At 34.6% G+C, this 14,196-nt stretch overlaps 1 protein-coding gene across 1 annotated transcript; it reads left to right on the top strand.

The window, feature by feature from the left end:
- Positions 7,661-10,247, top strand: LOC109727897. Its single transcript, XM_020258111.1, has 5 exons — positions 7,661-7,670; positions 8,258-8,466; positions 8,897-8,950; positions 9,029-9,178; positions 9,855-10,247. The coding sequence occupies exons 1-5, from the start codon at positions 7,661-7,663 to the stop codon at positions 10,245-10,247; spliced, it is 816 nt and encodes a 271-aa protein (XP_020113700.1).

Raw genomic sequence — 14,196 nt, 5'->3', positions numbered from 1 at the left:
ATTGTTAGTTAATTTGTGAATTATTTGTGAATTTTTATTTGTGAATTTTTTGAATAACAAATTACGTACCTTTTCTAAAAAGTTCGGAATAATTCACGAATTTTTGAGTTTAAGGTAATTATTCGAGAATTAAACTCCACCGCCGAATTATTCGCCAAAAAAACGGTGCTTCTCTTCGCGCACGGGCCACGCGGCACGCTCCCCCATCCCTTCTTCTCCCCCTTTCCCTGCCTCCTCCTCCATCCCTTCTTCTCCCCCCTTCCCTGCCTCTGCCCCAATCCCTTCTCCTCCCCCCTTTCCCTTCCGGCGGCTTGCCGATCGCCATCAGAAGCTGAGGCAGGGCCACACACTGCGCGACAGCGAAGATCGGATTTTTTGGAACCCTCCTCGCCCCGGGCCGTGCACTGCTCGCCACCGGAATGCCCGCGAGGCCGAGCATCAGAAGTTCGAATTCTTCGGAACCACTCCAGTCCCGCACTGCTTGCCATCGGAACCCTCCGTGAGGCCGAGGCGCCGAGCATCGAAAGTTCGGAACCACCGGACAGCGCATCGCTCGCCACCGGAACCCCCCGCGAGGCTGAGCACTGCTCACCATTACAATTTTGAAACCACCTCGGCTGCACCCGGCTAATAGCATAAATTTAGAGAAAAAAAAAAAATTTAATAGTCGAATTTTTTATTTCGAATATTAAGCTATCCGTAAAAATTACGTATTCGAATAATTGACAAATTCGTTTTTATCTGTATTTTTCAACAAATTTAAAAATTAGAATACGAATTTTATTACCGAATTTTTGCTGAATCCGAATTTACTATTGTCCTAACTCAGTGATATTTTTGATTTGTTGCCGATCTTGGATTTTAAATTTTATTTGTTTACATATTTAATATTTTGAATTAGTTGTTGAATTTTGATGTGCCCAATGCCTTTGTAGATTGGATTAGATACAACCTTAATAGGCTTGGGTGGGCCTACAATTTTGGGACCTAAGAAAAGTTAGCTGGTCGCCTGGTCCTAGACATTTTATTTATTTCTTGACATCTCAACGTCTGGGTCTCCGACAATCAATTAAACCCAGCCCAGAAGCAAGCCCGAAAATTCATTGATAACGACATGAATTACTTTATTATATTTCATGTACTTTTTTCTTTTTTTTTTGAGAGGTATATTTTATTTAGAAATAAATTTAGCTAAAAATGTGAATCAACTAGAATTCGAATTTGAAACCTCGGGTACCAACCACCAAACCCTTTGTCACTTGCTTTAGGAACGGTGGGTATATAAAAGTGTAGGACAAGAATAATTCCGGTATATAGTGTGGGCATCTAACTTATTTTGGACATCTCAATACTCTCATAAGACAAAATTTATAATATTTAAATCATTTAAAAATTAAATTTTAAATTTTTAATATTATTTGTTTAATGAACAAATAGTTTTAATTTGAGCAGCTAAACTTCAAAATTTTATAAAGATAATGATAGAGGATTTAAATTTTAGATCAAAGAATACCGGTCAAACTATAGATAGTGTAGAGAATTTTTAACTAATAAATGTATCACATTGGTCATTATGATTTACAACTTTAGTACAATTTTCAAAATTAAATTTCTAATTTTAGAAGCCCCAAAATGAAAAGAAGCTAAAATTTGCTGCCTAAGATTTGATTCCATGTTTGGATTAAAATAAAAATTTAAAGTTAAAAGTTAATTTTAAAATTTAAAATTTAAAATCTAAAATTTATAAATTTACTTCAGAAAACTTTCCAATCTCAAAAATATTTTTTTTTCTCTTGGCTGAACAAAACACTCTAGAGTTATTAATTAAAAATAATTTTTTGAACCAAAATTACATAAATAGAATCACTTTTTCAAAAGTTAAACCACATAAACCTATATAGACAGACCAAAAGAGGATGTTAGATATTGAAATGGAATGTTATCTTGGATTGGACCATACTAAGAGAAAAAATTAACTATGGCCAAATTAGAGATTTGTATATTTAGTATCTAATAATATCAAAGATATGAACATTTATTGCTGGGTACAATAATTTTTTGTATTTAAGAGGAAAGAGGGATTGCACAATAGATCAACTTAATTATCTATTTTTTCCACAAAAATGGCCTCCAAGCTATCTCATGTACTACGTTTTCTATTAATTTGTTTTCTCACGGTGGGCGAGAATGTTAATGGAAGAGAGCTGCTAAAACCTTTTGATCCTTCTATCCATAAAATTCAGGTATATATATTTTCATGCTTCTCACAATATATTCCAAAAGCCAACAAATAATTATAGCACATTTGGTCCCTGAGCAAGCATGCTTGAGGTACGTACGTACTATATATATATATATATAGATATATATATTTCACTTTCTATTTCTATTATTTAAAAAATGTACACTTTATATTTCTAAAAAATAAAAAAATATTTACAGAGGTAGAGATATCCTTCTAAAAAATAAAAAATATTTACAGAGATAAAGATATCAAAGAGTCGGATTCGGAGCGAATTTTCAAAAACCCCAACCCGAACTCGACTCTAAACCCGAAACCCGAACCCGAACCCGAACCCGACGGATTTTAAAAATACATATCCGAACCCGAACCCAACCAGAAACGCGAAACCCTAACCCGAACCCGAACCCGAGCCCGGAAATCTGAACTCGAAACAATTATTTCTCTTTTCAACATTTCAAAATATATTATATTAATTTTAAAATTTTAAAATATAAATTCAAATTCGGGTACGGATTGGGTTCGGGTCGAGTTTGGGTTTGGATCGGGTATAGTCAAAATCCATATTTCTATTCATGTCCGTCGGGTTTTTATTTTTGATATTCATATTCGAAACCATATCCATTTAGCATTGAATAAATTTGCTCTGTTCGGGTTCGGGTTCGGGTTCAGATAAAATTTTGAATATCTATATCTATTGACATCCCTACACAGAGGGGTACGATGTTAACTATATTGACAAAATGACCAACATGCCCTCTCCCTCTTCCTCTTCTCCCCAACTCTTCTTCATCCGTAGAAGGGTATTTTCAGTATAAAAATATATATAATAATAGTATATAGACGGAACCCTAATGAAATACTGATAGCAGAGTCCGAAATGAATATTTTTTATTTTTTAGGGAGGTAAAGTGTAGATTCTTAAATAATAGGAGTGGAGGAAAGCGAAAAAATGAATTTTGACATAGGAGTTTTTTTTTTTTGTAATTTAGCTTATATATCTAAATTCAATCATAGAGACTTCATGGGTAAACTCCACATTGAGAAATGTTGAGCCTCAAGTTAGCAAGAGATGAAGGCTTAAAAAACTGCTACCTCAAGATCAACCGTTAATGGAATAAACCTCTAATCTAATTAACACTGGACATCTAATATTGATGAAAATAGTTCACAGATGATATGTTAAAAATATCTAATTATTAAAGAAAAATAAAAAAGTTTAATTGGCATGCCACAAAATTTGATCTAATCCAGTTTGTATTGATATAAATTAAAAAAAAATTCACAGATTCTCCTGAAAAAATGTAATTTGAATATAGTTCTTGTTTTCTAAATATGTTAATTTCCCTCATTATATATACATTAGTTTTATATAAATAAGGTATTAAATGCCCTCACATGCCACCTGCCTAGACGTTATGCAATATGTAATGCTATGACTTTTAATTTATTTATTTATGGCACTACTACTTTTGGGTTGTGGACTAAGAATCTCTCTTTATGTTACTATAATTTTTTGCCTATTATTTGTAAATAAATGTTGCATATAGTTTACCCTACATATATATTAGTAATTCGTTTCAGATCACTGATTCACAGAAGTTTACTTTAAATTTTAGCATGTTGAAATTTCACAAACTAACGACACTAAATATAAAGCAAATTAATTAGTTTTCATATATATAACAAAATGTTAATGAACATTGAACTCGTATTACTAGAGAGGATATATGATGAGTATCTTTGTACTTAATTTGTTAAAAGTGTCTTCTCTTGTGTAGTGAACAACTAATTTCAAACACAAAAAGGAATTTATTTATAAGCAATGCTAACCTTGCTGCTTTTTGTTTACAGCTTGGAGCACATAGAGATCCAAACAAAATCACACATGTAAGCTGGTCGCCAAATAGTAATATATACTTAAGCGAGCTTCAATGAATCATTTGGCACTAATTAATAAAGCTTGACTACAATATTCACTTAGTCTTCTCAACTTTCTCTTAGATATATACAACCTGATCAACTCTTTAGATGTTTAGGTGGTTTTCAATCAGTGATTCTTTAACTTCTTTATGTTTGTTAATTACAAGTTATAATTATGCTTCGAAGCTCATGTACTACTACTTTATTTTGAATAATGGCATATCTATATGGACGATAATCTATACTATTTGAAATATCTAAAAATAAAATTTTATTCTTTTTTAACATCATTTTGTACCTAACAACTAAGAAGTTTTCAAAATCTTTAATTTTAATTGTAGATGTGGAGCATTTCTAAGTTTAACAATTATTGAGTAATTTAAATTAAGTGATATTTTGATGGAAATTTATTTCACTCTTTAAAGCAAGATCAACCTTTCAAAACTAAAACCTAAGTATTATTTCGTCCTTTTCTATAAAATATTTATTTCAGTAGTTCATCAAAAGGCCACTTGATTGTAAAGTAGACTATTATGAAAGATCATAAAATTTAGAAAAAACTTCAAAAATCCCCCTTGCGGTTTTACACTTTTTCATTTTAGTATCCTATGGTTTAAAGTGTATCAAGTTAGTACCATATGGTTTCCCACTTTATCACTTTAGTACCTTGTGGTTTAAAGTGTATCAAGTTTGTGAAACAACCGTTGTACTTTAAAATTTTAAGCTGTTAGAGAACGGTGTTTAAACATATTTATATTTAACACTCCCCCTCACGTCTGGGCTCGAGACTTTTTAGTCGGCCCATAACGTGGGCTTGAATTAAATGAGAGGAAATTACGAACTCAGAACCTACTGCTCTGATACCATGTGAAACAACCGTTGTACTCTAAAAGCTTAAGCTACCATGTAAAACAACCGTTATACTCTAAAAGCTTAAGCTGTTAGAGAACGGTGTTTAAACATTTTTATATTTAACAAAGTTAGTACCCTGTGGTTTTGCACTTTATCACTTTAATACCCTATGGTTTTACACTTTATCACTTTAGTACCCTATGGTTTAAAAAATCACAGGATACTAACTTGATACAAAATTAAAACCACAGGGTACTAAAGTGATAAAGTGCAAAACCACAGGGTACTAACTTGATACACTTTAAACCACAGGGTGCAAAAGTGATAAAGTGATAAACCACAAGATACTAACTTAATACATTTTAAATCACTGGGTACTAAAGTGAAAAAAATTTAAACCACAAGGGGGGTTTTTGAAGTTTTTCCTAAAATTTATAACAGCATTTCAATATGAAAAATTTAAAAGAGCCTTTTGTCTCGCCAAAAAAAATATACAATGAAAGTTTGACTATTATTATAAATATAAATCTAGTTTGTGCTTCAAAGTGTCTGTTATTATTAATGTATCAGCAAGTATTTATATTTTTGAAATTTTCTTTACAATGACCATAAAGATGGTTTATTTATGTAGCTCCTTTTCTCTTTTTGTAGTGGGCTGCTTATGAAACAGAACTATCCGGCCTATATTATGGTTCCAGAGCCAAGATAAATGTTTGGAATCTACCAAGTGATATTAAACCTTCACATCTAAGTGGATCCATCATATGGGTGGTGAATAATCGCGAAATCACTAATTCTATAGAAACAGGATTTCATGTACGTAATACATTATATATATATATACATGTATATATATATAGTAGAGCTACTATGCTTGCAAAATTATAAAGAAGTTCATGCTTTCAACTTTTTGGCTCTTGGATCAATATCTTTGACCATTTCTGACATTTGGATTAATATTATTACCCAATTGAGACCATTCAACCATAAAGGGATTCCGATCCTACAATTCTTAATCCAAGTACCAAAAAATTGGAAACACCAATTTTATTATATTTAATTTTTTTAAAGCATAGTAGCTCTATAGTCAGACTATTATGTTATTAATAGCATCAAATACTTAGTGCTAATAAGTTTTTCGCCTTTAAATCTACCCCATTGACCATTTTCATATATTAGATTATATTATTCAATCAACCACTATTTTCTCACTGTACATCCTTTCATCCAATGAGTGAAAATCTAATAGCACCAATGACGTAATGCTATTAATAGTAGTAGCTTAGTAGCTTAGTTCTCTCTCTATATATATATTCTTTTTGTTTTAGCCTACTCCTTTTATTTTATGTCGAATTTAAAATTGAAATAAAGGGTGGCATAACAGGATGATGTTGTGTATTCAACTTTTTCATTGATCTCTTCAAAATAAAATAAAATANAAAATTTACGAACTTTCTGAAAGCTCTACATTTGAAGTTTTTGCAATAGCGTTATAGAGAGACCAAACAGGCTTAAAAGTTTAAACCATAAAAAAAAAAACAACAACAACAACAACAATCTTAAGCTGATGGGAGCTGCAAAAAGGACCCTATCATACAAGACCTTGGGTATGCTAAGGATGTGGAGCATGTAACTGAAACAAAAATGTAAAGAAAAAAAAAAAAAAAAACAGGATAAGAGGTTGTAACAAGAACAAATTGAGGAACAAAATAATATGATGGGATGTGATTAGGAATGAATTAGTCACAAACAGTTTCTAAGAACATAAAAGAAAATTTCCCATCTTTTTCGAAATTGGAAATGGCCCAACTGTGCATTCCTTGCATGGTAAACTTCAATTGTAAGACAATAGACACCAAAAGTCTGGACAAAATTAGATCACAATATATTCTAATCACGATCAAAATCTGATTTAAAGTTATCAACTGAGAGAAAGATCTTATTATAAATATGCAATAGAACAACCTTGAGAAACCTAAAATTTTAAGCTTAACAGAGAATGGACTAAAAGCTTCAAACTTTTGCTTTGAAGAATGAAAACTCAAATCGTACCTGGTTTGTAAAGAACCACCCAATTACTGATCTATCGTTAGATAGCGGAAGCGGAAGAGGAAGAGGAAGAGGCGACGAGGAGGGTTTTGATTTCTGAAAAGTGAAGAACCCGATCTTTGATCTTCGATTTCTGAAGAGTAGGGCTTCCGATGGCGTTCGGCGAGCGGCCGGAAGGGAAGAGAGGGAGGAGGAGGGGTCGGAAGCAGGGCCGCAGCGGTGAGAAGTTAGGGCAAACCCTTTTTTTTGAAAGAGATAAAGTAGTGGGGTGGGGGGGTTTGTTGGCATACCCGAGGACGTTGACGCCGGAGGCGGATGCTGAGCTCGAGGAAGAGGTCGTACATGTGGCGTTGCCGTGGGAGTAGAGGAGGGTGGAGGCGGCGAGGGGGTTGCGGATGTGGAGGGCAACGATGTGGTTGCCGCAGCGGGTGGGGAGGCGAAGCACCTCCACGAGGCGGCGCACGTTTGCAGCGCCCGCAGGGGTGCTGGAGCCGCGTGGGAGGCGGCCCACGGCGAAGCAACTGTTGGCGCCCGCAGGGGAGGACGAGACGATGAGGGGTGCTGGAGCCACAGTTGGCGGAGGCGGATGGGACGATGAAGATGGGTAAACAAGTGAGGCTGAGGGAGAAAGGGTAGATGGTGTATACAGCTGTAATTTTATTATATTTCTTTTTATATGTTAAAAGACAATAAAGTCCCCAGAGCTTATGTAATAGACATTAAACAAGTAAGGGTAAAATTGTCATTTTGAAGAGATGATGTGTTGGTGAGTGGTGAAAAAAAGGGAGGGAAGTTCGGGCGCACTTTATAAGGATATATCGCGGCGACAAATATCGCCACTAAAATTTTATTTTTTTACCGGCGACAAACTGTCGCCGCTATATATTCTATTTCAGTGGCGACTCTTGTATGTCGCCACCATTTTATATACATTGGCGGCGACAAATAAAAGTCGCCACCATTTTTTGTGCATTGGCGGCGACAAATAATTGTCGCCACCATTTTCTATGCATTAGCGGCGACAAATAAATGTCGCCACCATATTATTTGCATTAGTGGCGACATTCTCTGTCGCCACCATATTATTTGCATTAGTGGCGACATTCTCTGTCGCCACCAAAAAGTCGCCACTAAAAAGTACTTTTGTTGTAGTGATAGGTTATTGGCCTAAATCTCTCTTTACGGCTTTAGCTGAGAAGGCGACCATAGTTTCATGGGGTGGAGTTGTCAGCAATCCTCGAGATGGAATTGGCCCTCCGATGGGCAGTGGGCACTATTCTTCTGAATTGGAAGGAAAAGCAGCATTTGTGAAAAATATTGAGATCTTCGATTCGAATGGCGGATCCATTGACCTTGCAAATATTGCAAAGTCTGATGTTAATCGGGAAGACTGCTATAATGTTACCGCACTAGTTGATTCGAGAAAGTATGGACTGCATGATGGGTATTTATTTTATTTTGGTGGTCCTGGTGGCTGTTCTAATTAATCGGAAATAAATTTTCTCTCTGCAAAGTTTAAACATTTATGACTATGAATAATGAGAATATTTGAGTTAAAAATAAATAAATAAATAAATAAAATAAAAATATAAAAAATAAATAAATAAAAAATAAATAAAAGAGGAAGAANTAACTAATGATTTTTTCAAAAAACTTTTGCTACAAGTAGCATCCAATTTTTAATAACAAAGGTTTAAACCTTGTAAATTATCATAAATCTACAAAAGCAAGTTGGTAATTTTTTGTTATTTTTTCATTATTATTTTATTGGATTAAATTAATTGTGATTGTCTCAATTTTTTTAATCCTTTTAGCAATATGTTATGATAGGTATATCCAGAATTATATCACGACAACAAACTTCATTTTTTCACATATTGGACGGTAAGTGCGAAATTATTTTTGTTATTTATAATTTGCAAATGTTTAATAGTCTAAATAACTTTATTTTTTCAAATGTAGAGGGATGATTATAATTCAACAGGTTGTTATAATCTTGACTGCGAAGGCTTTGTAATGGTCAATTGGGATATACTTACACCAGGAAGTGTGGTTAATCCTGTCTCCATTTACGATGGTCAGCAGTACTATATAACACTTAGTATAAAAAAGGTTGAGTGACGTACTCCTTGATTAAGATATTTGACACATATTTTATTTATGTACCACACAGTTTTCAAAACTTGCAATATTTGGTAGAAATAAAATACCTTACTCTAACTTGAAATTCCATATATGTTTTAATATTTATGAGAAAAATGCCTTACTATCATACATATTGCAGTTTATAATCAATTCGTGCAAATAAAGACCCAAATACCAAAAAAAGGGAAAAAGAATTGTACCTATTGTGCATTTGATACCTAGTGTATTATATTATACCTGGTGCATTTCATTATTTTTTTATATTTAGACGCATTTCAAAAGGCTAGTTGTCATCTAACATACAATGATACAATCCATTCTCTCTTTCTTAAGTTTTCATTAATTGATCCCTATTGCCTTGAAAAGGATTTAAAAGGACATAATTGGCAATTTAAGAGATGGTAATTAAGAAAATAAATTAGCTTTTCAACTATTGAAGAAATATCCATTTAAAAAAAAATTGCAACATGCCATCATTTCTTCGCTTTGAATGTTGTTACTTCTTACCCAATAAGCATTTGTACATTGCATGCTTTTGAGATTATTATGCACATTAACTTTTTGGTAACTTGATATTAGGACTAGTTAACCTCTACTAATTTTTTCTTGCCATTTTATTTTTTGACACTTATTTTTCTTACAGGATGCTAAATCTGGAGATTGGTTTTTATATAGAGAAGATATAGGTGATGCCAAATTAATAGGCTATTGGCCAAAATCTCTCTTTACAACTTTAGCTGATAGCGCAAATAAGATTTCGTGGGGTGGAGTTGTTATTTATGACAAGAATGATACTGGTCCTCCGATGGGTAGTGGACATTATGCTAGTGAATTGGAGAGAAAGGCAGCATATTTTAAAAATCTTGAGATGTTTGATCATGATGGTAATTCTCATGACTTATTTGATGGCGCACAAGCTCGATATGACGACAAGGAAGCATGCTACACACTTAGTGCACTTGTTAATTCAGGCAAGTTCGGATTGCATGATGGGCATTTATTTTATTTTGGTGGACCCGGTGGATGCTACAACTGATACCAAAAGTTTGTCTGTCTTTTAAACAAATAAAATGAATATTTTTTAATTTTTGAAGTTGGAGACTAAACAATGTAATGCTGTGATTGTCGATCCTTCATTTTACGGTGATCCTGTTCTTGGTATATAATTAGGATCTGAGATAATAGAATTAAATTCGTGGCTGAAAATTGATTGTTATTTTGAATGTAATTCAACAATATTGTACCTTTGGTAAGCACCTGATGCCATAATTAGAGTAGATGTGCATGGTATATATTTTCGGTAGAAGGTATGGTGGAAAAATAAATGGTTATTAAGTGTAAAAAACACATCTAATTAAGGCTGTCTTTACCAAATAATATGCACACTAGAAATTTTTATAAGTCACATGGAAGTGATTCTGGTGTATGGGGAACTAAGTCTTTAGTGGGATATTATCCTCCAATTCACTTTTCTTTTGTTGGAAGAATGTTTTGAATTGCAAGCAATGGATGGAGTCGTAGTTGTTGTTTGCGGATAATCAGCGATTGATACCAACTTGTAGATGGCTTATTCCATGATTAATAACCTTTTAGGTGTTGCAAACAACGCAAGTTGAAGAATGAATTTGAAAAGTTAACCGTAGGGAAACAATAATTGTACAAATTTGAAAAAAATATAATTGCACAAATTTGAGAACAAGATACAATTAAAAAAAACCGTCTTTAGCGCTTCTTAATTTGGCATCCCAGATTTGAATTTGATAAGATGGGAAGCTAGTGTTGGTTTGGGTTTGGAGCTGGTGAGATTACAACGAAACTTTTTCCAATCTTGTTCGGTCCCAATCTCTTGTTTGGGATTGATAATTCTATTCCAGTGTGATTTTTTGATGCGGCATGGTTACTCTTGCAAACTCCGACACCTTCAAGTACCGGTTCCCCTTCCTCCCCCAACATCTTTTTGCGGTCTCATAATATCCAGTTCAATACCAGTTGCCAAATTAGTCCTTACAATATTATAATGACCAGCAATATTTTTTTGACAAAGCTAGTATTGTTGAGACCATAGAAGGCTGTATATACTAGCTATTTTTAGAAAATGCACTAGTAGTCAAGGATGCAAGAGGGTAAATATTTTTTTTTTTCCCAATTATGTGTTGGGCTCTTAAAAATGTTTAGAAAGACAGAAGGTAAAGCAATTTTTCATGTTTACTGGAAAAATTATTGTTGAATTTGATTTTGAATCTGCCATTCCAAAAAAAAAAAGAAAGAAGGATATTTTATTAGACTCAACTTTTGGACTGTATGTGAAATACTACAAAATGGAAAAGTACCAAGTTATTGGCGGAAAAATTTTGAATGGGCCATAAAAGCTGACAAAAAATATAATATAAAAAAGAGCATTAGGTCCATATATATAAAGAGTATAAAACGGGTTGGGCCACCAGGGGCGGCCTAGCCAGGCACTGCTTCGGGCCGGGTTGCAGCATTGCACAGACGCCGAAGCACCCTCACTGGCCCAAGCCAGCCCAAACTTTTCGATCGTGCTGAGCCTAACTCTTTCGGCCCAATAATCCAGCACAGTCCAGGCTACTGAGGGAGAGCCCGTGACACGGCACGGCACTGGGCCGTGCTAGCCAGGGCAGCAGGGCCCAGACCCGTGGCCCAAGGCAAGCTAACAGTATGACCGGCTATACGCTTTCCATTTCCATCTAGTACTGGTCACCTGGTAAGAGTATCTTTGTCATTTATAAAACTCTAGGGCACACACGGGGATAGAATTAAAATGTATTCAGACACCTCAACTATATTACGTTTTGAAAATACCCCTAAATTTTATATGAGGTGCAACACTTTGATTCTCGAACTATAATTTATTATAATTTCGAATATANAATAAAAAAAAAAAAGAAGAGAGATCCGAAAGAGAAGAAAAAAAAAAAGAAGAAAAGAAAAAAGTGAAAAAAATACATAGTTTTCTCTCTCTCTCCCTCCCTCGTGTACATGCACGAAAGTGGGAGCCTTGGGCTTGCTGGCAGAGCGGGTGCCATGTGCACCCCTCCATTGTCCGTACCCAGCAAAAGAAAAAAAAAAAAGAAAAAAAAAGAGACTTTGGTTCTTGCATTTGACGGCAACGACGATCACTACGACTTTTACGACAATAAGAGAAATTCATACATACGAATAGCGTAAGTGTGATTTTTTATCGGTTTGATCAACCCAACGATCTTCGTGATAGGTTTTAAATCGGTTAAATTTGACATCAAATCGTCACTTCCTCCGTGCGTATGTATTGCTAATCTCTAAATTGTGCGATCATCTTCGCGATAGGCTCAACATGGTCAAAATGATTGATCGAACACCGGATATTTTACTACGTAAACCGTGCGGCCATCTTTGCGATAGGCTTGATATGGTCAAAACGGTTGATCGTGCACCGTTTATTTTACTATGTAAATCGTGCGGCCATCTTCGTGATAGACTCGACATGGTCGAAAGGATTAATCGAGTGGCCATCTTCGTGATAGGCTCGACACAATTAAACTCCGCGTACTTGAACAAAACGTGATAAAAAAATAAACAATAATAAAAATGATAAAAAATAGACGAATATGGTTTTGATTCGCCATCTTCGTGATAGGCATTTCTCGAACCATATGCCATCTTCATGATAGGCACGGTTCTTCGTGATAAGCATCGCCATCTTCATAACAAGCTCGACGTGATCAATTTCGTATATTTGGACCAAAAAAAAAGATATGAATAAACAAATAAAAAAAATGGAAAAAAATAACAAAAAAAAAGAGAAAGAAAGAAAGAAAGAAAAGGAGAGCACTCCTCCTTCTCTCTCGGTTCCGTACACAGAGAGGGAGAGGGAGTTGGGTTTCTCTCTTTCTTTCTCTCTGTCTCTCAGTCAAAAAAAAAGAGAAAAGAAGAACCAGCAAAAAAAAATAAAAAGTGGGGGAGGGGGGAGGGGGAATTTGAGAAAATGGATTAGAGTTATTTAATTTGAAAATGGTTCAATCCATCATTTACTTATGGGCTCAATGAACTAATTCCATAAGCAGCCTAAAAAAATAAAGCACCAAGCCCACATGCAGATTCGGGTACAAGGCCTAGAACATGTAAAGTCCAAAACCAATCTCAGTCCACATACAGATTCGGCTTCAAGGCCCAGAACATGTAAAGTTCAAGACCAATCTTAGTCCACATGCAGATTCGGGTCCAAGGCCCAAAACATATAAAGTCCAAAACCAATCCAAGTCCACACGCGGATTCGGGTCCAAGGTCCAGAACATATAAAGTCCGAAACCTATCTCAACCCATATGTAGATTTGGATCCGAAGCCAATAAAAATCTATATGAATAAATTTTTCAACCCAAAACCCAAAGCCCACAAATAAGATTCAAAACTCAAAGTCCACGAATAAGATCGAAAACCCAAGTCCACAAATGATATCTAAAACCCAAAATTCATAAATAAAAAAAATTCAAAGTCTACAAATAAAACCCAACTAAATTTACCAAAGCTATGTCATCCAAATGCCACCAACCCAAACTAAGTTCATGGGCTTTCCAAATGGGCCTCTTATTATGAATTAATTTTACGAATTAATTTTAAGGGTCTTCCAAATGAGCTCCCTATTATGAATTAATTATATGAATTAATTTCATGGGTTTGCCAAATGAGCCCTACTTGTCATAAATTAATTTTATAAACTAATGGGTTCTCGAAATGGCTCCTTATCATAAATTAATAAACCCATTTTATGGGCTCTCCAAATGGACCTTAGTTATGAACCCAACTCAATGGACTTTACAAATGGGCTCCTAATACGAATTAATTTCATGAACCAATTTCATGAGATTCGACTCAAACGGATCGACATGTCATTAAACTGAGCAACTCAATCTAAAATCGACCGCCAAGTCGCTAAACTGAGTAAATCAAGTTCAAATATGACCGTTAAGTTGTTAAACTGAACAAA

The sequence above is a fragment of the Ananas comosus genome, linkage group 2 (assembly GCF_001540865.1).
Source record: "Ananas comosus cultivar F153 linkage group 2, ASM154086v1, whole genome shotgun sequence".
In the NCBI taxonomy this organism is placed as follows: Eukaryota; Viridiplantae; Streptophyta; class Magnoliopsida; order Poales; family Bromeliaceae; genus Ananas; species Ananas comosus.
The sequence above is the reverse complement of the archived record's forward strand: the minus strand, read 5'-3'. Positions and strand labels throughout refer to the sequence as shown.